General features: G+C 41.4%; 1 protein-coding gene and 1 long non-coding RNA gene across 20 annotated transcripts in view; one reads left to right on the forward strand and one right to left on the reverse strand.

Annotated features, from left to right (window-relative positions):
* Positions 1-24,514, reverse strand: part of CASK (calcium/calmodulin dependent serine protein kinase) — a 242,662-nt gene that overhangs the window by 209,581 nt on the left and 8,567 nt on the right. For 2 of the 19 annotated variants that reach the window (XM_069784976.1, XM_069784966.1), the window contains exon 1: positions 17,336-17,932. The exons of 13 other annotated variants lie outside the window; for them this stretch is intronic. In XM_069784976.1, coding sequence (XP_069641077.1) covers positions 17,336-17,394 — 59 coding nt within the window. In that variant the 5' untranslated portion in view covers positions 17,395-17,932. Of the gene's footprint in view, positions 1-17,335; positions 17,933-24,514 lie in introns of those variants that run through there. 4 more of the 19 variants (XM_069784983.1, XM_069784972.1, XM_069784984.1 and 1 more) reach the window with 2 other exon arrangements.
* The window catches only part of LOC138685639 (uncharacterized), a 77,238-nt gene continuing 69,603 nt past the window's right edge, over positions 16,880-24,514 (forward strand). The window contains exon 1 of the long non-coding RNA XR_011324963.1: positions 16,880-17,161. This is a non-coding gene — a long non-coding RNA (uncharacterized lncRNA). The remainder of the gene's footprint in view (positions 17,162-24,514) is intronic.

Here is a 24,514-nt window from a genome sequence, read left to right on the forward strand (position 1 = left end):
TTTATTGCTCCCAAATGTAAGTATCAATGATTTTTGACACCATGTGAAATTAAGGTACAGATGAAGCTCTAAATAAGTAACAACAACAAAATAGTAATAATAAAAAGCAAACCACAGCATACAACTGAGGCTCTGCTAGGCTTCTGAAAGTAGAAATTGGGCAAAATCCTTGGTCTAAATGTAGCCCGGAATCAATTCCATTTAACACACAGATGTAGATTTTTCCTGGACAGTTCTATTCAAGCAGGGACTGGAACTGACCAATAATTTTAGAAAGTACGCTATACAACTAAAGCTAATTCTGTGGGGAAAAAAATTAAGATGACACTTTAGAAATATTAAGCGGTATTTTTTTTTTTAATGTAGAACTTCATACCTAGAAACTGCACATTTACTCTTATCAGGACAAAAAAAACAATGATGAACTCAATGCCATTAAACCACAGATAATTTTCCCTTCAGTTTGTCACAATATAAAAGCTCAAACTTTTAATTTGCTTTTATACCTTATAACCCATAAGAGATGTGAATATGTTTCAAAAACATCAGCACTGGGGATATTTGGAAAAACATAATTGTTTCATTCATCTTAAAGCAGTGATGGCAAAATACTAATTGAGATAAAACTCAGTATGAGTGACAGGTACAAAAAAAGTAAAAATTACATCTTTTGACTGGACAGAACAGCATGAAAGTATTTTAGCAAGTAGTTTTCTCTGAATATAAATTACTTTTTCTGATGTAAGGTATCTGACAGTCTTCAGTCTTTGTTGAGACCTTCAGACAAGTCAGAGTGGGGTGGGGGAAGTCCCAGAAATGGACTTAAAACAAATTAACACAAAACTTAACATCCAGTTACATTTTGAATAAAAAAAGGATTGCAGATACTACAGTAAGTGCATCTACCTGGCCTGCCTCAAGTTTGGGTGCAGACAAGGCTCAGTCTTGGCAATGAGTAACTGGCAAAAGAGAACTGAAGCATGCATCCTGACTGGTGGTGAAAGCCTTTGGTAGACATGGTAGCAGATGATAAATCTTACACAGCCTTCTGCAGAGATGCAACTTCAGTACAGCTACAACAAGTAGGAAAAAGTTCCAAGGCTGTAGTGCATGAACCTTCACAGCTGGAGTAAGATTGAAATGCTGAAAGGTAGGGTTTACTGCCAAACAGTTTGTACGAAACTCCCCCCCCCGCTTTTTTTTTTTTCCCCCAACATACTAAAAATTATGCTATGCATATGCTTTAAAAATAAACAAATGAACAAACCCCCTTTTTCCCCCACAGACAGTTATCAGCTTATTATAAAAGTCTCTTGGGTAAGCTTAGCCATATTTCAGAAGTTAATGTACTAATTAAAATAAGAAATTGCAGCAGCTAAGTAAAGTTTTCTTTAACCAGTTTGTCCAAGCATTAATTTCAAATCTATCCTACCTTGCAAAAAACAAGTCTCATTTACTTCTACCTGAAGATCCAGTGATATGTTAGTAGGAACTAGGCAGAATGATGGTCACTGCTATTACCTGCTTTTTCTCTCCACGTTCAATTGAGAAGCAGCTGAACAGGTCTGAACTGTCACCTTAACTAGCCCCTACCAATGGAGATCCTGTTCCTGATTCTCAGTGCAAACACATACTACAAATTGAATCAAAACCCCCTTCCTCATTTTTATGTTAAAGTGCAACTGAAAGAACTAAAGGAACCCTCTGCACACCTCTTGAGATTCAAATCTTGCTTCTTTTCTCCCCTCTGGGTGCAGACTTGAAATGCAGAATAAACACGGTCTTCTCTATACCTAGGGTATTTTCCCTCTGAATACAAAGGTGATCCCCCCATTTGTTACAGAAATCTTACCCAACACCAGCTGCTATAGCCAAAATCAGATCCTACTATGGCCAAAACCAGAATATGTAATCCATGAAAAGAGTGCTCTAAGATATCTAGAAATCATTTTACATAGTTCAACCATATATCTAGGGTAACATTTTTATTTTTTTTATGGTTGAGGCACACTTTCAGAATTGATTATCTATTTCCAATTGATTGCTCATTTCCTATCTTAAGGAGAAAGCACTCCCTTCATAAGGCTAGAAAAGTCCATCTTTACAGTCTTGTCCTTTCTGGAAGAATCTGCCCCGAACAAAGCTTTAATGCCATTACTTTATTATTGAGAGTCTAATCTGAATGCGGCTTCAAACACAAGCTGGAGGAAGATTATGCCAAACTAGAAGAAGTTTTTTTAAAATATGTATATTCAAAACTGCTAATGATCTCCTTGTCCTCCTCTTTTTGGGCTTTTTTGGAACATTCAAGGAAGGTGCTGGCCTGGTTCTTAACAAAATAATTTCTACACATGGGATACTACAGATGGGTATATTTACTATATGACACTCCTCTGTAACAAACTAGATTCCAAATATCACATGGTCCATGCATCACTAAGGTAGCATCACTGAAAGGGAGCCAACACCAAAAGCCTCTTCTCTCACTACTGTTTTCCAACATGTGACAACCACACGTAGTCCACTGAGAAGCAGAAAATATTTGCCTGAGAGGTAAAAAAAATTGATATCATCTGTGCTTTCCTTCTAAAACCAAACACATGTAATCTTTCTGATAAACTGGTTTCCTGGCTTAACTGTTTTCCTGAAGACACGTCACTGTTCACACAGCAATTTGCTTTCCGGTGTACCCTGATTCCTATCCAGGTAAAGATGAAGGTTTTAAAAGTAATTGCTCTGTATTTGGAAAACTGGCCAAAATCTCTGAAGAGAATGACTCAGTGAGAAACTTATGAAAGGGAAGGGGGGAGAGACACTCCTTTTAATGCAGATTTTTTTTTTCAGTCTAGCTTAGGCCTCAAAACTGTAAGAACATGAGTAAAAATGACAAGGCAGGGGGAACACATCTGAAGGAACACTGCTTGGCAGATTTTTTTAGAACTTCATTATATACATTTTACTATGAAATGTAAAAATCTTTGAAAGTGAACATTTGCACGGAAACTTTTCTGGACAAGACAAAGAATTTGATCTGCAATATTAATATTGTGAACATTTTCTACTATTTGCTGTCAACTTCTTCACAGGGAAATAATTCCCATTTTACAGAATTACCTGTGTAAATCAGTAAGATTTTCATATACTACACAAACATTACAAACTGTTTACATAGACCAACATGGACTATAATTTAAATAAACTTTTTATGGCAAGTGTCCGACTACAGTTAGAATCTTACTACTAGACAGGTTTTCTCAAGAATGTAAACCAAGAAACCATTTTAACTGATGAAAGAGCATATGCTAATCAGTTTTCATTAGCAAGTCACCTCCAACATAATACTGAAAAGCTGAACATGATTTTTTTCAGTCCACTCTGAATGGCACCAAAGATTCATAAATACACTGACAGTTTTGGATACTGGATCATCCCAAACCATATCAGCATATTTACCTTGTTGATTACTAGCTTGCTAATAATTAGAAATAGCCCTTCCCAACCTACCTGTTAGAAAAGACAAGGTAACAGATTACATACGCTTTACTGAGAAACAGGACTAGGGAAGATATAGAAAACATCTGAAACAACTGGAAAAAAAACCAACAAACAAACAAACCAAAAAAACCACCAAAAAATAAAGGATACTTTCACATTAGATGGATACTGTCCACCTTCGCATTAAGTATGCCAGGATCAAAAATTTGCTCCTGAGCAAGATACTGACCATAACAACTCAGCTCATATCCATTAAAGCAGACAAGAATACAGGGGTTTTGCATGTTTCACAGGGTCCTAACTCCAAACAAGAAAAACGCTTAATTAGCACTTGGCCAAATATGAATTTGGACTTAGCACACCTTTGTGCATTTGAGCCACTCCAAAGAATGTTGATCAAAAGATCCTTGCATGTCATTAATGAACAGCATACTTTCTGAAGGTTTAAAAACAACAATTTCTCCAAATAGCATTTAAGCTGATAAGATGCAAGATCATATTTAAGTTTACTAGAAGTGAAGGAGAATGAGGGGAAAAAAATGAAGAATTTTACCACCAGCCCATTTACATGTGGATAAAGTTTAAAAAACAAGAACAAAACCAAAAAACCCACAGTGTTGATATTATCTCTCATTTAGTAACAGGGCAGGATCACACCCCTTCAAACCAGCTTACTGGCATAATGTTTTCCACAGAACACATACGCTCCTGCAGAAGATATGTTACAGTTTCAGACTTGGGAGATGCGACTTTCTCCTCTCCCTTGGAGGCTTATATTTTTGGAAGTAACAGGACCTTGAACATGGGCAGTAGGCATGCAAGTTTCCATTTCCTGAGATTTCAAGAGTTATCCTGTAAACCAGCAGCAGCTTAACAGAAGTAGCAGGGAGAAAAAAAGAAGCATTTTTTAATTATTCTTTGAGTACTACCTCTACCCGCCCCAAAGCCACAGAGATTAGATAAAGTAGAAAAATATAAAAAATATTTTCTGCTAGTTACAGTATACAGGAAAGATTGGAGCAAGTTTGTAATTATTAGATATAAAACATGCTTGTGTGCTCTTCCCCCAAACCAAGAGGGTAGGGAAGCACAGTCAACCTGCTAGAATAAAAGCTTCCCCCCCCCCCCAGCTTTTATGAATATTGGGGGGGGGGGGGGGGGGGGGAGCATCACATACTAGGTACCTGAACTGTCATCAGGACTTTTCAGGAGACAGTAACAAAACAGGTTACTGTGTACCACTCCCTCTAAGGAAAACAATCCAGGTCTCAACACTACGGTCTGCAGTTGGCTGCAAATTCAAAGATAAAACTGTAACAATGACACTTTTTCAAAGGATCTTGTAACTATGAGGACTAGAGAAACTTTTTGTTAGTTTTGATTTCAGAAACTGAAGTTGTAGTTCGATTCTGCAGCAAGCCAGTTTCCATGGGAGCAAAATTCTGATTGACAGACATCCTACGGTCTGCTGGGAGGCCAGTGAGTCTGAAGAAAACTAAATTCGATCTCAGAGTAGGCCAGCACATACAGTGTGAAACAACATATAAAAGTATTGATATGAAAAATAAATGGAAAGCAAAGTGGGGGAAAAAAGGCAGAAAGAAGCTTTGGCAGAGCTACTGAGGAGCTTTATATTATAAAAGAAATACTGAAAGAATGAAAACTGGCAGAGAAACCCTTAAAAAACCATTAAGGTATATTGACACTGAAATCAGAAGTAAAATGTTGGTACTGAAGAGACTAGCAAAAAATAAAACTGTTCTATATTCATTAATCAACCAACAGAGAAAGCAGAGTCAGATCCAGTATAATCCTTTCTTCAAGATATTCTGAAAGCACTCTAAGGTGTAGGAAGGAGGAGGATGAACAGAACCACTTTTTACAAAAGATATAAATATGCATAAAAGTGGTGTAAGACAGCATATTAATCTCTAAAACCAAACTATAACCATTCTGAAACGTCTCTTAAAATTACAGAAAACAAACTAAGATTAAAAACTTAAGGTATTGTATCACAGTAAGAACAGTAACAGGAGTGTGGCTTGCAAATGTTTAACAGCCAAAACAAGAGCAAAAAAGTGCTGAAAGTTTGCTTATTAACTACAGCTGTATCTGAAGATGAGGCAAGGAAGAATACAAGATAATTCTCTTCAGAGAAACTCCCTAATGTTTTCTAAAGGAAATAAACACAGGACACAGCTATCTTCTTCACTGATACAGGCTTTACAAAACAAACTCTTCTAACAGCAGTCAGTCATGAAATCCAGCCAAACTTTGTCTTTTTAAGAGTACAGATGAAAATGTAGGACCAAATAGCAGCTCAAGATAAATTTCGTCAAGAAACTAGAGATGGCAGCAAAGTCTCAAGCTATCAACTGAGGGTAAGAGAAAAAGTTAAATGAAAAGGAAAGTTCTGAATAATTCTTACAGCTTTATTCAAAAAGTAAACATTTCAAGTTGTTTTTTTCTCTTTCCTTTTTTAAACAGTGACAAAAAAAAATTGGAAACCCATTAGAAAGAACAGGTATAAACCACAGTAAGGCTTTATTTTTAAATGCAATGACTTCACAGATCAATTTTTAGCACATATCAGAAAAAACATTTTAAAACAGCTTTCAATAAAATATGCGTATTTGAATCTACCACGTATCAGTATTCTCAGAAGTAACCACTGATTCCTGAATGTTCCAGCCATATATCTGAAACCACACTTCAGGACAGTATTATTCTCATGCTTTTCCTCAGCTTTGCAACTGTAACAAATACTAGAAAGTTGCGTATAGGCTCAGTTTCAGGGAGAGAATTTTCAACTCTTAGTTTTCTGCAACACTTTAAATTTTTTAAAAATACATTAGCAATATAGGAAACTAAGCCCTATTCTGAAAAACAACAAATATTCAGGGAAAGAATCACAAAAGTTTCACAAAGTGATCTCACCTTTCTGCTAAATTGCATCCCTGAGAATACCCTAAAATTCTATACTTCTGAGTTTGCTGTTTAATTCTAAAACAAAAGGATCCTAGCATATTGAAAAGCACTGTCTCAACAGCAACAAATAGCTCAGTATCTCACAACTACAGAATACCCAAACCAGCACTTCTGCTACATATTTTGCCTAGCTACTAACTGGGACACATTCTCAGAACCAACCTGCTGGTCCATGCCCAGTGCAGCGGCAGCTACTACTCACTCATCAGTGCTTGGAACATTCACTCCGAAATTGGGAGGCACATATTCAAGTCCTTCCCTAAAAGCACTAACCAGGCTAGAAGATATGGGAAACAAAGGTATTCTCAACACGCCCAGCTGATGTTTTATGGAATCATTTAATATTCACCAGATCACTAAGAAGGGAAAAGAAGCATCCATGATGATCAGACTTACTAAGCAAAAAGAAGACATCTGATTCCCAGTCCCTGTTCTGAGAGAATTTTAAGTATTTCATACATACAACACAAGGAAACCAACTCTACAGATGACAATCTATTTGAAAATATCCCTAACCAGCAGAGCAAACAGACAATTTACATTTGAAAACTTCAAACAACGAAGAAACTAAGAATCCAAGAAAGGAGATACAACTGTAAGAGCTGAGAAAGTATCTTGTCTCAATGGCAGCTATGAAGTATTGAATACTTTCCAAGTGGAAGTGCCTACAGCTGATACATTTGAGATCTAAGATTAGAGAAAGAGCTCCTGATATTTTAAACACCCTGTTTACTTTATGCTTTTAAAGATAATTGAACCTTAAGGGCTGAGCATCCGAGAAACCCAGCCAACAGGTAACCATTTTTTCTACAGAGGAAAAAAGAAAAAAAAAAGGAAAGAAAAAAAATCTAATAACTGTAACTGAGCAAAACAGTTCTGTCTGACCTTCAGTTCTAAAAGCCTGTTTTGTTGCTTTCATCTCTGTAGTGCTGAAGCTCTGAATTAAGACACTTGCAGGAACACACTAAGGAAGAAATTATCTCTAGTTTAGGGGCTGCAGAAAGGAAAACAGTGGTTTTTGTAAGCAGAAGTTGGTACTTTTCAATCTAAACTTGATCTAGATATACTAACACAGAACTTTTCCTAAAGAACAAACAAACAAACAAACCAAAACCAAAACCAAACACCCAGCAAAAATTTTAATTTAAACAAGTTCTTGATCAATACAATTCATTTTAAATTTAGTTTTAGAGCAAAACAAAATCTGAAAAAAGGTAGCTCGGGAAACTTTTGGGTTTGAATTTATTGAATTTCCCCAAATATGCTATCAGTACTTCTGCACTAATCACATCAGAACTAGAAGTAACAGACTTAGATTTGGGTTCTATAAAAATCAGAAGCACTCACAAACATTAAGCTTGCTTGCACTTTAGAGGACATCCAGCTGCTAATATTTAAGCCCTGAAGGACCCAACAAAACACATGCACACTTGAAGAGCATCTGACCAGGTCATAAACTAATATGCTTCAAAGAATTAATTAAAATATTCAAAAAATAAAAATCCCAGATTTACAGTTGCCTTCCTAATTTTAATTTGACTCTATTGTGTATCCAATTTAAATCCCGAATGAGGTGAGGTCCTGACATAAAGTTAGTGCTTGGTTTTAATTACAGGGAGTGTCTATGTGTACAGAAAGAAGAAAGAAGCAAAGTAAGAACATAAAAGCAATTAAGTGGGTTTTTTTTGTGTGTGTGTATGTTAATAATTGTTTGTTAATATGCAACTTATTTTTTTCCTTTAAAAAAAAAAAAATCTTCCCCTTTTTTCCTCCCCTTTCCACACCATTTTCTGGGTTGTTGCAGGAAAGCATTTGGAGGCTATCTTTCAGCTTATTATGCAAAAAAGCCAAACATGTTTTAAAAAACAACAATAAAGCATTTTAGGATATGGCCTTAGTAGTTCCTGGCTGTCAAACGTGATGAGAGGAAAGGGGTCCTGCACACCTTATCTCTCTCCATCCCTAAGTCTTCTACTTTGAGCTAGCCCTGACTGCACTGTAGGTCTAGTCAAACCAGTGAAAACAGCAGAATAACACATTCAACAAGTGAATATTTTTGTAGTGCATCTGACTTCTATAGATCATATGAATGCTAAAGCTGGTAAAGAGGAAGGGTAGATCATGCAGGGCATGGAAGCACATAAAGAGAGCAAGACCTCCCTCTTCCAGCAGCAGCAAACTTAATTCAGCTCACATTACAAAATTGCACTCATATACTCCCACAGTGACTCATACAGGGGCAAAAAGAGGAGAAAGGCTACTGCTACCATGTTTACAGAATCTACACACCAGCTACAACTCAATACAGTTCTCCTTCAGGAATCATGATATACTTAAAGAGGCTGCAGGATTATGGATATGCAGAATTTCACCTCAAATCCTGCCCTGGTTAGCTGCTCTACAGCTAGACCAGCGCTGACCAGACAGTTGTTTTCTCTAAACCCATCTGAACCCAACCTATTTGGTCCTGCTGAATTAAAATTCAACCCCGGCAAAACTAAAGAGCTCCACAAAGATCTGCTCTGTTCCAGGAAATGTTACTAGGTCAGATTGGTATGGATGCAGGAAAGATCCTATCACTGAAATGTATCACTCCCTAAATTTTTTTTAATGTTCCCAGGCTACCCTCACCCCCACCTTCTATATCATCTTCTCCTAACCAGTAAGAGGGGGATGGAATGGTGGTTTGGAGAAGGGAGATAAGATTGCCTCACTTGTTTCTTTGCTGTGCCTTCCATTTACAGGTGTATAGATCCCTCTAATCGAGTGTAAATTAGTGCTTTCCCACAGTTCAAAACTGTTCCCCTCTGTTCAGTATCAGGAACAACATCTGGAGACAAAAAAAAAAAAAGGAGAAAAGTGGGCAGCTGACAACTCCATTTGCAGCAACAGCTGCAGGATTTCCCTGGAGCAGGGCAGAAGTAAAGTAATAGGAGACCCTTTTGGCTGGCTTCTCTAAGCTAGAGCATCAGGAATGCAGCCAAAGGTTTTACTCATAGACCCTCTCCCCAAAACAAAATTGGGAGAATAAAGTAGAGGAACATGTCTAAAGATCTTGTCAGGGCAAGTTAAACTTCCCTTTAGGAGAAATACTAAGAACTTTTTTCTTTTGGTTTGTGGGTTGGTTTTGTTGTGGTTTTTGTTGTGTTTGTTTTGTGGTGGGTTTTTTTGTTTGTTTGGGGTTTTTTATCCCACCCCCACCCCCCACCCCACCCCCCTCTGGAAAGAGCACTACAGTATTCCATCAAAAAGGCAGAAGAGGTGAGAAGTTTCAGGGTGAAAAACAGGGACCACCTTTGTAAAGGGTTTTTTGTTTATTTATTTATTTTAAAAAAAGACAACGGCTCTAATACTGGGAAAGTCCATAATGAATCCTGAAGGCACAAAAGAAAAATGGATACTTTACATACCCATGTAAGAAGACATCTAGAGACAGATTTCACAAAGTTCTGAGTATCTTAAAGGCCACTGTACCTGAGAAGCCTCAGCCTCACTGCAGCTAAGACCCTTTTCCTTACCCCTACAGCTATTTGGATCTAAAATTTCCAAACATGAACTACCTTCCAAACCCTGGTAACAGTGAGTTTAAATGAAGTCATGAATTAGCTAAGAATCATGTGTTCCCTAGGAAAGGCACACTTTAAAATGGTAAGGGTTTCTCAATCTCAACTACAGCAGAACTGACACTTTGATGAGATGAAACTATTTTTTTCAACTTAGCTGAAAGTGCTTCCTAAACAACTGAACTGAAACAGAACACATTTTATACCAGTTTAAGTGCCCATACAGGACTTAGACCCCAGCTTTTACGCCTAAAAATTGTTCAGAGGCAAGTTCTTTACAGCTTTCTTAATTCACATATCCTAGGAAATTTACTCAGTATTAAATGCTAGGAATAATTGCTTATGTCCACACTATCCAGAAAAGAAAATGGGGATGTTAGTCAAAAATGAAATCAGAGTACCTGCAAGCAGTTACACATGCCACTGGGTAGCCAAAGAAACAGGTGAAGAAGCCAGGTGAAAACTAGTTAACCAAATGCTACTTAGAAACCTCTGGTGGAAGGAAAATATACAGAACTTAAAGGGCACACAATGAACTTTGTAAGTGTGTGAGAACTATGCATCAATTATAAATGTCTTCACATAGCGAAGACATGTTTTAACTATTGGTTTCTGAAAAAGCTAAGTCAATATAGAAATTGACAAAATATTGACAATACAAGAATTCTGACAAATCCTAAGGCTGGAAGGAAAGTACAGCCCCACTGTACCTTGAATGTTGCAATAAAAGACAGTAGTAGCTTTCTGGCTACCCCTTCTTACCCTATTCTAGCAAAAAAGTATGAAAGTAAAAGAGCAAGGTACTTGTTAACCAAGGGAGGGTCACTTCTGTTATTTGAGAATACATTAGGAAATAGTCTATTATAATGCAAAGGTCTTTTATGGTCAAGCTCCAAAAATTATTCCAAACCTTATTTAGCTGTTTCCATTTCAGAAAAAGATATTGGTAAGAATGGGGCTTAAACACTAGTAACACTATTGTAACTGAAATGTCAAAGCTTGCTGTGGACTTCTGTTTGGACAGGGGAGGCATTCCTTTTACCAATAGACATCTCCCAAGAAACATTGTAACTCACTCTGAATACAGCAGAAGTTTATTAAAAGAAGTTACTAACCTGACACTCTAAAACACAGTTCAGTTTACAGCTACACTGAAGTGAAGGCTCTCTCTTGCCATGCTTTGGATGCCTTACCTAGGTATCCTCTTACATGCTTATTTGACATACGCAAAGAAAAAGAAAAGGTTTTCTTGGGGTTCTTTCAGTGTGCATATTACTTGATTAGCACACTATCTTAAGAGATCAGTCTAACTTTTTAAACGACTAGGGAAGATAATTCTGGCCATGCATGTAACACATCCTGTATACGCATTTTCACACTGTATATTAAGAAAAAGTACTCACTCCTGGAAGAAAGGAGAATTCGTAAGAGTTATTTTTATTAGGTCCATAATTTGGCATAAAATACCTACTTTTAACAGCAACCACTTTGAATTCTGAAGTCACCATTCTTTAGATGGCACATTTAATGTGACTACAGGTTTCTGAAAAGTGATCTTTGGAAACATCATATTAGGGTTAATACTACTCAATTACTGTTCATTGTCATGACATCTGCATAAGAGATTATAAAAAGGCCACTGTATCAGACAGCGGGCTGAGTAGGTGAGTGGCTGTTGACATAAAATACGGGTCTTTTGTTTCCCTAATATTTCTTTATCCTGAAGCATTTCATCTCAAGCATTGTGTTTGAATTGAAATGATTATCAAGGATCACTTGGGTCCCAAAGCCTAGCCCCCATTCTTGAAGGCAACAAAGTTTCATACTATTTTAATAAAAAGATCAACTCTTAACTTTGCAAATCTTCAAGACAAGGTAGCTTTTTTTGTCCCACAACTTCTCATGGACAGCTGCTCCAGAATTTCAGTAGTAAATTGGTCTAAAATATTCTAATTTTCAGCCTCAAATTACTTGGGACTAGTCTGCACACATTTGGTCACCTGCTCTTATCTTCAAGGGCTTCCTTCCCTTGGGTGTTTAAGCACAAAAACATATTTGCAAAGCCCTTGCACAATCTTTCTCCGTTTGCGTTTTCCTAGATGAAGTTCCTTCAAACTCCCCTCTTAAGCGAGCCTCTACTTCCCAATCATTACAGCCATCTTGTTCACATCATAAGGATGTATGCAAGAATGCAGCTGCTTATCAAAACAACACTAGAAAAAGGGACACAAATGGAGAGTACTGATTAAAATGTTGTACTCTGCAACTAGGTATATGAATTCTACCCCATGTTTGGCTACAGTTGAACCTCCGAAGTAGACAGAACCTCTTAAGTAGAAACAGGTCACTACTGCAGTTAAAATCCATAGCAGAATAACTTAGCTAAGGAGATATTCTAGCAACTATACACTTCATATAATCTACTGTTATTTTCCTGAAGTAATGCCCATTATGACCTCATGCTTAAATCAAATATTCATTATAATCTGTTACTCTTAAACACTGGAACACAGAAAAGAGCTGAGAATGTTCCATTAGTACACTAGTATTTCAAACAGTACTAAAAAACTCAAAAGCTAAGCTAGACAAATCACTTTCCATATCCCAGAGAAGCTCCCTTGCCTCTACCCCCTTTCCAAACAGTGAGTACATAATAAAGTTGTTTCACATTTTGATTTGGTTTGTCAACACTATATCCATTAGTTATTTGCATCAGTTTTACAGGAGATGCAAAATTTCAGTGGTGTATTAGAGAAAAAGAACATTTGACAGTCAACAGTATTCTCACTCCTTTGCAGAGAAAATGGAGGCAATAGTGAAAAAACAATATCACTGAAACCATCAAAATACCTCTACACAGTTTTGTTATCACAATACTTAAAATTATTAAAATATTTCTTGGACAAGGAATCCATGAGCTCTCTCCTCCCTTTCCTAAACACTCCCTGACTGGGGCATAAATCTATAGCATCTCCATCTCAGGGTAATAGCTTAGGATGGAACTGCAACCACCATCACCTTGCCTGACTTCAATGGGATACAAGCCTTCATATTTCAGTGCAAAAAAGTCCCCTGTCCCACTGCCCGCCCCAAGACCTTGCAACCTCCCCTCAAATCTCCTGCAGTATTCCAGCAGTCCTGGTAGGCTGCAGAATACAGGAACACCTGCAGGCTCTAGGCACTTTAACCCCTCTTTACTAGATGGAAGACCCCAAGTAGAGAGAATCATCCCATCGTAGGGGAAGGGAGGATGAAAACAAACTAAAATCCTCAAGTGTGCAGTGCAGAAAAGAACTAGATTGAACCCAGCCATATTGCAGAGAATGTCCTGAAAGCTACAATAGTGTTAGCACCAATCATCACATTATACTTTAGCATTAAAAATACCAACAACTGCACTACTACTATGCACAATGATTGTACATATATATGGTCCGCAAATGGAATATGAAATTACAAAAATTTACAGTTTAAGTGACTATTAATAGGAAAACCAACTATTTCAGTTGTGATCAATGCTCTTTTAAACACAAATAAACTTTTATCAACTTTATCACATAGTATTTACAACTTAAAAATTTGGAGAAATTTTTAAGCAACCTGCAATCCTACTGTCAGAAAGATCAGACAATCTTTATGGTACTCCTCTAATGCTAACATAAACTGACATGAATCTTAAGAGGTGCAGAAACTCAAAACCAGATAATGTAAAATAAAGTCCTTGCAGAAGAAGGACTCTATCTATCATAAAAGCCATGCTTCGGTCTTCTAGATTCAATACCAACTAAAGACAGGCATTCTCTCTTTGGCATAAAGAAAACTGCTGCTATGTGTACATGGAATTCCTCTGATAAACTCAGAACAGTTTTCACCGCAGATGAATACCCAAGATGTTTCAACTCTACAACTACTACATTTTATAAACTACTCAGTGTGTTCTGAATGAAAATTTTAATAAAGAAGTACACTTAGCACTATTATCTGTGAACCATCAATCAAACCCATGGTCTGATCAACATAACAAAAGGCTTAGATTGTGTATTTCTCAACCAATATACAGGGAGAATCTCTTCAAAGTTACCTGGAAGCAAGTTTGAAAAAAAATGGTACACCTGTGGTTTTCATCACTACCAGTTATCCTGAGATACGTTAACACATTTTTGAAGGCTAATCTATAAATCCCCAATTTACTTCTTGCTTGAAGTGTGTTTGTGTCGGCCAAGTCTGAAGATGAGACAGTAACCTAGAACATAACACATCTGGTAAGGTAAACTACATGACTAATGTTAGTTCCTAAATACCACTTTTTAAAGTTCAACAAGAAATTGGGATTATTATTCCAATTTTTATCTCCATATAGCTTTCAGTGATGGAAGGGTATACTGGAAATACATGCAAATGAAGATTTCCCTTAATTTATTTTTTTTTAAAGGAAACACAAACTAGAATTTCTCTTTACCCCTCCTGGCCTTTCTTTTCTCCTGCACCCATTCAAAATGGAAAATGCATGCTTGCAGAACTTAAACACTTTAAATATCACATAATAAACAGTTTATCACTGTCATTCCAATCAATTCATTCATACACTATTGCATTGTAATTGTTCCACACTCCAGCACACCAAAAGCTATTATTACTGTGTTCACACAAAGTAAGTCTTACCAGTTTATTGTATGTAAAAGTGTTTAAAGTTTATCCTAAAGATCAGAATATGCCTCAACAAACTGGGCCGCATGCTGTCAGCTAAGAAACTCTCTCCTTACATCTCTAGTAAATTGTATGGGAACTTTGACTAAATATTCAGACATTTTACAGGCAAAGATCTCTTTCCCACACCCTTTGTGAAAATACTTTTTACTACCTTAAATGACAGTGGTAACTAACTATTTAGGAAAGATAAATCACACGTTTTAATATTTCATGTGTCTGAAACGCAAATCTGGGCCAGATGTGCTATTTGCAAGAACTAAATTACTGTATCAATCAATAATAAATCACAGGAATGTGCAGACATTTAGTGGATGTTTCACTGAAGGATGTTTAGTAAGATGCATACGTAGCAATTCAAAGCAGATTTACAGCAGCTTTCCTCAAGTTGCCTAAAGATGGGCAAGGTGGTACCCAGAATCTGTAAGCTAAAAAAAGATGCTGCATCCCTGGTTCCCTGGAAGTCACCTGAGTAGTATTGCAAAGAAACAGGAACACTCCTTATACAACCGTACATGAAATTGCGTATTTATTTTAAAGGTTTTTTTTAGAGGACTGACATGACATCTGTGCGGAAAAGCCTGAGCAATCACAACGAGCTATCAACCCTTCACACCATCACTGCTGCTATTTTCAGTGATCCACCCTGTTTTTGCTACAGTGCTCTTGGCATCATTATGCTACTGTGATTCAATATTTATCCGTTAGATCTAGTTATATCACAATACTATCTATACCACCTAAATCTCATGTGGAACTTCTGTAGCTAATACCTAATCCACAGTTTTTGAGCTCTCTCTTCAAAATTCTCTGATCACAAAACAAAAAGTCATTTGAGATGTGCAAACATCTGGACCCCTGTGAATCACCCATTCTCTAAAAGGGTGTGCGGTCACGCATAATCACTGCACCTTCTTTCTAACGGTAATCAGGTATGAATAAAATAGTGTGTGGACTGCAGTGGTTAGCATAAAACCTCTTGTGAAAGGAGTGTGCCAAAAATTGTCTTCAAAACATGTTTAATAACTGTTTTGTTTCTCGGCTACAGAAGCTCCTCACCAACAACCAGCATTAAGCTAAAGCAATCGCTTTCCGTTTATGACAGCAAACAAGGCCCCTTAAGCCTAATATTTTAAAAAGTTGTTTGTGTTACGAGAAAGGTAGTAACACCTCGTGAAATGACAGAACTGAGTGCTGAAACTTCTGCTGACAACAAAGTCACCTGCTAAGTCCAAGGCTAGCATTTTAGTAGAATCCTGAGGAAAGATTAATTCTAGATTATTTTTAGCCCCAGCTTTGAAAGTAGACAGCAGTTGATATAAACTGAAAAGCATACTGCTGGAGAGCGGGCAAGAGAACACATGCAGAAAAAATTCTTTGTTTATAATCAAAACACGGTGAACAATTATTCCTATAAAATTCATTGTCAGAAAGAAAAAAAATGCAAACACTCTGAACAGTGTCACTACTAAGGCTTCCGCAGCAATCTCAGCTTCAGAATCAGAAACATACGGAAAATTAGGAAGTCACAATATTGCTACATCTTTCATGTCCATTTTGCAATACAGACACAACTACATAAAACACATGAAAGATGATGGATAAATAAAAAATGGATTTTGAAACCGAGCGGTCACAAAAACATGTGGGGGGGGGGGTGGGGAACGGAGTACAGCTTTAATTCTTTGTCACAAATCTGATTTGGGGGGATTCTATGCATTTTCCTAGTGCGATTACGCAGACTGAGACTTGAACTGTCATTTTCATCCACCCTACAACAGCTGTAGCCCGAAACAGGCTGCTGGGGAACGCCAGCAACTACCTCAACTCCTCGGTTCGATACAAGCCTCGAACATGGGTTTAATAGCAGTTGCATAAGACGACTCGAAAGGCCAAGCACTCCTGCTGCCTTATACATCTCTATTTCCACACGAATGAGAGCGGAGGGAAAGATCTGGACGAAAACCGAGCACAACCCCGGCGCCACTACTACTGCCACTAAGCAGCTGGTTATTATGCAGCAAAGAGGAGGAAAAACCAACACCTGGCGCACAGATATGCAGACACCCAGTGAATAGGTGGATCTACGGGGAGATATCTTCCCTCTCCCTTCCCCAATAGGCAATCCTTGATGGGTGTGCCAGGAATGGGATATGGGGGGGGGGGGGGAGGAGAAGAAAAGGGGTGGGAAGTGGTTGCCGCTCGCTGCAGCCAGCCTGAGCGATGGTTAGGTGGTCGGTTAATCATGGTGGCTGGAGGAAACATGGGGTCACTTCTCCCCCTTCCGCCTCCCGTGTAATCGGCGAAGGTGGGCAGCGCGGCGGAGCCACCCGCCGTCTCACCGCCACCGGCCACGGGGGGGAACCCGGATATCCCGCACCGACCCGCTGGCGGCGGCGGCGACTCAGGTGGGTGCCGAGCAGAGCATCCCTCTCACCCCCCCCCCCGTTCCCCCGGCTCCCGGCGGCGGGGGCCGGGCAGGGGGAGCACCGCCGCCCCCTCCCCCGCTCTACCCGCCGGCGCACACGCCCTGCCCGGCCCGGCCCGGGCCCTGCCCTCCTCCCGGTCCCCGCGGGACTCACTTGCCGATCACCTCGCAGAGCTCGTACACGTCCTCGAACAGCACGTCGTCGTCGGCCATGGTCCGGGCGTGGGGGGGGGGGGGTGGGGGGGGATCAGCCCGGGAGGCGGCGGCCCGGGGGAGGGGGGGGGGGGGGGCCGCGGGCACAGTCCCCGCCGCGCGGCGCGCTCCCCTGCCGGTCAGCGCCAACCGCCACCACCACCACCACCACGGTAAATCCCCACCGCTACGGCAGCTCCCGCCGCCGCCGCCACCTTCCTGAGGCGCCGCCGCCCGGGGGCTCCCGCGGCCGCGCCGGGACTCCCCGCTCCTCCTGCCGCGGGCCGCAGCCGCCGCTCCCCGCGCGTGTCACACACTCCGCGACCCCACCTTCCTCCTCCTCCTCCTCCGCCCCCCACCCCCCCACCCCCCCTCCCGCCCCCTCTCAGCCGGCTACTCCCCAGCGGCAGCGGGCGGGCGGGCAGCTCCGGCTAGCGGGGCGGCGCGAGGTCCATGGAGGGGATCGGCGCGGCGCGGCGGGGAGAGGAGGAGAGGAGAGGGGCCGGCGGCAGGCGGCAGCGCCGTCTCGCTCCCTCGCCGAGCGAGGCGGCTGCGCGCTCCCGGCCGGGCGGGAGGGGGGGGGGGGGAAGAGAGAAGGGGAGAGGGGGGGAGCGCGCGCGCCGGGAGGGAGGATAATAGTGGGAGGGGGAGGGGCGGGGAGTTGCAGGCGCGGCCGTTGATTACGCTCCCAGGCGCGAGGAGGAGGAGGAGGAGGAGGAGGAGGAGAAGCGGCAGCGGCGGCGATAGGCGCTGGCTTTACTGGAGGGCGGGCGCGCGCTCCCAGCCGCCGTCACGCAAAGCCGTCACGGAGCGAGCGAGCGAGCGAGCGCGCGCGGGGGCGGGCGCCGGGGCGCGCGCCGGCCGAGCAGGCGCGGCGCGGCACGCAGGCACGCACGCGGGGGGCTGCGTTGGCTTCCGCTCCCCCCCGCCCCGCCCGCATCGCGCGCGGGGCCACGCCCACCGCCCGTTTCGGGGGGTCGGGGCGGTGTGCGCAGGCGCGGGCTGGGATGACGTCATGGCGCGGGGAGGGGGCTCGGCGGGGCGGTTGTCGGTGCCGGCGGCTGTGGTGCGTGAGGGCGCGGCCGGGCCGGAGAGCGGGGAGCGGCGGCGGGAAGGTCTGAGGTACCGACCTTCCCCCGCCGCCCGTCCGCTGACCGCCAGCGGCTCTCGGGGGGGGGCGGCGGTAGAAGGACCGGCGGTAGAAGGACCGGCGGCCCCGCCGCGCTGAGGCCGCGGGGTGTGGGGGGGGGAGCACGGCCCCGGAGCTGGGGGGGGGGGTGCGGGGAGGGGAGAGAGGAGACTTGCTGCTGCCTCAGCGGGTGGCGAAGGCCGCTGCTGAGGTGAGGGGTACGGCGCTTCGGCTGCACGCCCAGGCGTGGTCTGTAGCGGCAGGCGTCCCTTCCCGTTCTCACAAACGCGGCCGTAGTAATAAAGAACCTCTGTGCACAACTGGGCTTGTAGGGCTTTGTCCAGGGGCGGCTGAAGTGCTTCCCCCCCCCCGCCAAGAGGATATAAGTATTGTCTGGAGCACGATTTGAACCGTCTTTGTTGTTAGGAAAACTGTCATCCTGTTAGCCCTAAAAGTAGTGCATTGAAAGAACCTTTTGGGAGTGCTCTTCCAGTTGGGCAAGTAACTGGTGGCTGTCGTTTCTCTTAACAGCCACTTAAAAACAGTGTCTGAGACACCCGGTGAATTTCAGAAGACAAAGTACTTCCCTGATATAGTGTGTTCCATGATTTTTGAGATGTTGCACAGAAAACTATATACGAAAGAGATGTTAAGTTGCATGTGTGTGCTCTTCCAAGTTTTGAATTAGATGGTTTGTAGAAGAAAGCAAAGCTCTTTTGAAGGAATTAGTCAGGAACTGTTGCAGTTTACAAAGTGTTTATTTTTGCCAAAGTACTTCAGCACACATGCAACTTCTTAAAACTCGTTAACAAAGGTAAATTATATAGTTGTTCCCCACACTGAGAAAAAACCTGTCAAAGCAGAATTATCTGATGAAATGGTTTAAAGGTTAGCTTTAAAATGTAGAGCTGACAACGCTTCACCAAGAACACCTTGTTCCTGTCTCCAGACGAATTCAAAAGAAAAAAATAAGAAAAGCAGTGAAAATAATTACATCGATCTCCTGCACAATGGTAGCATATAAGGTGAGAGATTCCCATGAGGCTGTGCTCTATGCCATACAAACCTTTAAAAAATATTTAAACACCATCTGCTATTTGGAATGTAAACAAAAAGCCAATGTATTTAGATTGTTCACTAAATTTCACACAACTAAACATGTGGGCAACAATTTTTTGCTTTTGCAAGGCCATCAGGTGAGTACCACATAGGCCTCACAGTAGTAAGTTTTAGAATATGGGTGAGTGTTCACTTACGTTTTGAGCTGAAATTGTTATTTGACTATATGTGGAGCCATCATTAGAAGTTAACAAGAAAAAATGATAGAAAAACACACAAGGAATTAAAATGCTTGTAAGAGATCCCTTCCCGGGCTGAGGCAAATGCTTTTGCCAGTCCAGCAGCATCACTTCACGGGGGTCTCACCTTCCTCTGGATGCTGAGTGCTGAGAGTCACACCAGGCCACATCACCTGGGTGTGACAGATTAAACTGAAAACACGCAATACCAAGCATAATACATGGCGGGGGGTTGGGGCCAAAATATTGTAATAGAACAAACCCTTTAAGAACTTTGGAGGGCAGTTGGGTCCGTTTTGGGATGACACAGCACGTAAACATGGTTTTCTGCTAATGAACGGGGTCTCAGAGCATAGATCGAAGAGTTAAAGTTGTGGGAAGGTAGTTTCTTGGAAGACGCTGAACAAAAATGGGCTTTCGCTGAGAGAGGTGGTTCATTCCCTGGCATCTAGCCTACTTGAAGGGTCCTACTACCTTCCAGGAAGGAGGGTAGCCGCTGCTTCTTTATCTGATGGGCTGAGCTTCTTTTTTTTTTTTTTTTTTCCCATACTGGAGCAAAGACACGCTTGTTAGAGCAGCTGTAGCATTCATTGCTTAGGCTGGCAAGAAGCAAGGCGAATCTATGAAAGCCTACAAACATGTCGGTTGTCCACATTCAGCACATGGGGAGAGCAAAAAACGGGTGCTACCTACCATTGGAGTTGCATGAGAAGAATCTGTCTGAACTAGGATTTGTGTGCAGATCTGTATCATAAAAAGTTGCATACTGAACCAGCAAAAGCAGCAAGGATACCACTGTATCAGCAATTAGTAGAACAAATGAGAACTATGCTGTAACTCAGTTTCAGATTGAATGGGCTCAAGAAAATACGAGCGTAAGTTCGCCAGCAGCCAATACGCAATATTATGACCATCCAAGCAATGCATATGCAGATATGTTTGTGATCATGAATTTCAGCCACCAGTTTGAAAGTAGTCATTCCCTTTCACAGGTAGGCATTCTTGATTTTCACCCATTTATCCTCCTCCTTACAGATTCTGGCTTTAATTTAAAATTATAAGGTTAAATTCTGAAATACGCACACCTAACATCTTATTAAAAATATGTAACAATAATGTTTGACACACAAGCAGAAGAAACTTTACACTTGAGACCTGGAATGTTTTACTGGCAAGGATAGTGGTTGGTCTGAAAACAGTTCAGGGCATCAGTCGTGTCAGGGCTGGGAGAGGGACTTCTTCATACAGAAGTAGCAAGAAAAGGACACTGACTATTTGCAGGAGGGAAATGCTTTACAATCCCTAGTAGCCTTCCCCAAACCACTGCACATATTTGAGCTGCCTGTCTGTCAGATCCTGTACTGCCAGGTTAAGGAGTATTTTTAGGCAAACCAACATTGTTTAATTCCAAAGTTTATTTTAAAGTCCAAATAAATAGCTGAGTGAGGGCTTGGGCACTAGAAAACCCATTTCTTAAAATTTTATGGTGTTTTCAAGTTTTACATGGCTGTGGTCTTTGCAGGGTGTGCGCATACGGTCCACACACCATTGGTGAGCCACAGGGCAGGTAAGTTGTTCAAAGGTTGTTTATGGAACCATAGTTATCAGTTACATCCAAACAGCCTTTATAGTGTTTTCATTTAAAAGTGGGATGTAAAAGGTACGTGATGAAGAACAAGAAATTTTAAGGGTTTGCCAGTGTTCTGTAATCCAAAAGATGTAGGAACCACCAAATTCTGTGCCTCAGATTCCAAGTATAACAGGGCCCCGGGTACTTTGATCTGTAACCCGGGTATTAATTTGCTCCATCTTACAAAGTTTGAGGATGATACTGACACTGAAGATGAGTATGAACTGTTAGTACTTTGTAAGAGAGAGTATTGGAGGCTTACCAGATTTCTGACAAACTGCCATCTTGTTTAGGAGTGCGAATTCTATGAACTGAAAATAGTTTGTATTTTGGGCAATGAAATGTATTTTGGTTGCAGTGAAAAGAGACAATGTTTTGATCACGACAGACGCAGACATTTTCAATCCTTGTAAAAAATGACGGTCAAAAGAACCCTAAAAAGCCATCAGCCAACCCTAAATAAATCTGGATAACTTCTTACAAAAGTATATAATTAAAGCTGCTTGGAAGTCTACTGTGTGGCAGGGCAGTCTGCAGCTGCAGAGCTCGGGTGTAGCACGCTGCACAAGTCGTGCCATACCATAATTAAGGAGGCCGGGTTTCCCACAAATGCGTGTCTTAACAGGTGAATGATGTTTGTCTAGGAAGATAAATCTCCAACTGCATTTTTCTCCTTAGTGGAGTTTTTTCTAAGTTCCTCCACAGTGTCAATTCTCCATTGTGCAATGGGAAGTGGACTTTCACTGCCACCCTTCCTCACTGAAGACACTATCAGGTCTCTTTTCTGCAGCTCCCTATCTTCAAAGAACAGTTGGAGCTTATCTCTGGGATCCGTACCTTGCCCCCATCTAATTCTGTTGAAATTGACCCCCAGGTTCAAAAGTTCCTGGGGAAGATACAGGCTTGTATGTATATGTGAACATGGCAAAGCATAAATGTAATTTCCTCAGGCAACCGGCTAAGAGCTGCCTCTTTTGAATGAGGAATTTTTTTTCACTGCCCTTCAGACATGGTGACCACATCCCCTTCACTGGACACTTGGCTCATAGTGACCCAGCCACCCAGCTGGGCGAGAGCGCCAGGTCAAGTAATCAGCCAGATCTTGGTCAAGGAAGGGTAAGGGAAAATGTCATGTTCCTCATCTGTAATTAGACCACTCTCATAATTAAACATAAATTACAGTAACACCGCTGAAGACAGGTAGTAAACTAAACCAAAGCTGAGCCTGTCTGATACTGCCACAGAAGCTCACGGTCACCCTTCAACATCAATTTCCAAAGGTGAAACAGTCCCAGGTAGGGACAGCTGGCAACATCAAAAGAGAGGGGAAAAGTTGAAAAGTACACAAACCCCTACTTAACGGAGTTTCTTTTTTAAGCTATTCCCTGCCATTCTGGTTATTTTCCCCTTCCTTGTATACTGTGTACTTGTGAACAATCTTGATTGAATTACTGGAGATGCTTATTTCTTTCCTCCCCAGTTGCAGCTTTTCCTCATTGATGGCTATGGATTAAATACTGAGAATTGTGGAGGAAATCTCTCCATGATGCTTTTATTGAAACTTTTTTAAATTAAAAAGATCTTACAAGATGTACAGGGGATAAAACCAGGTCATAAAACCAACTCAAAATTCCGGTTATCTTTTCATCATTATTCTAAACAGAAATTTGCAACCCTATGCTACAGTCATGCACCTATAAAAAAATAATTAAAAATCACATCATAAGGACAATATCAAAATGCTATGTACTACCACTGAAAAAAAGCCCACTTATATTTTCCTTTCATATCTTTCTTTTTGTGTTTCTCACCCTTCTACTATCTTTTGTAGAAACCTATTAAGCAATTTCGAGGAGGCAGGTGCCACCTTAATAATTAGGAACACTAGAAGGGTCCCGCAAAGCAGAGTAAGTGCCCAGAGGAGCTTTGGTGTAGATAAATGGCAAGGAATACTGCATCTAGAGGAAATCGTCTATGCCATCCCTGCGTGATGCTGAACTTGGAACTGGCAGCTGCGGCTCTGGCAAGAGCCCTTGGACTCACTCTGGCAGTTCTCTGAAACCATTGTTGCAGGGTGCAGTGATGGTCAAAAAAAAGCCAATAAAATATTAGGCCTATCAGGACAGGCAGAAGGTGTCATTTTCCCTCCATATACAGCTCTGGTGCACCCACAGCTGGAGGGTTGGGACATGTCAGGCCTCCTCTTCTACAGGAGGACACAAAGGAGTTTGCAAAGGAACAGAGAGAGAAGGGCAATGAAAAGAAACCAAGGATGAGCCATATGCCTTGCCAGGAGAGGTCAAAAGGACTTGTCAATTTGTGGAGGAGACACCTGAGGCAGGATATGGTTGAGGTTTACAAAATCATGAAGGTGGTAGATAAGGTGAAGGCAGAACTGTTGTTCACCAAATCCTGCAATACTAAAATGAAGGTGTGCTTGGTAAAACAAGTAGGAAGGTAGTTTTAAGACAGATACATGAAAGTACTTTTTAAAAAAAATATACATGCACGCTGGATAGCAAGCTTTGAGACACCAATAGTATCAGCAGGTTCAAAAAGAAATTAGACCGTTTCAGGGATGACACATCATTACAAGCAAATACTGGAAGGAATAGGCAGGGCTGTGCCATGGAGCATCCCTAGCACAACAAATGTAGATGCTGGGAAAGTGGAAGGGGAACTGACTGCAGAGAGTGGCTAGGCTTTCATGCACTTTCTGAACTATCTCCTACTGCCACTGCTCCATTTTCATTTTTAAAGGTGTAAATACAGTCTTTCACTACAAATTATGCAGTCAGCTTCTCTACATTCGGGGAAATGACAAGAGTCAGCATACCTGGAATGCAAAGAATATCCTTACCCAGGAAGGCCACGTTATTGATCTCAGTCTGTTGATCCCCTGTTGGGTAAGTAGGGCTAGGTGGACCCATTAGGGCATTTCTTATATTCTCAGCCTTTTAGTTTCATCCTATGTTTCATTTCTCATTCTTGACTTTGTCCTTTATTTTGTCCTCATTCTGCCACGTTTATTTTCCAAACCCTATTTATGAGGTTTGAGGTACCTATTTTTTCTTACTGCATTTC

The sequence above is a fragment of the Haliaeetus albicilla genome, chromosome 6 (assembly GCF_947461875.1).
Source record: "Haliaeetus albicilla chromosome 6, bHalAlb1.1, whole genome shotgun sequence".
In the NCBI taxonomy this organism is placed as follows: Eukaryota; Metazoa; Chordata; class Aves; order Accipitriformes; family Accipitridae; genus Haliaeetus; species Haliaeetus albicilla.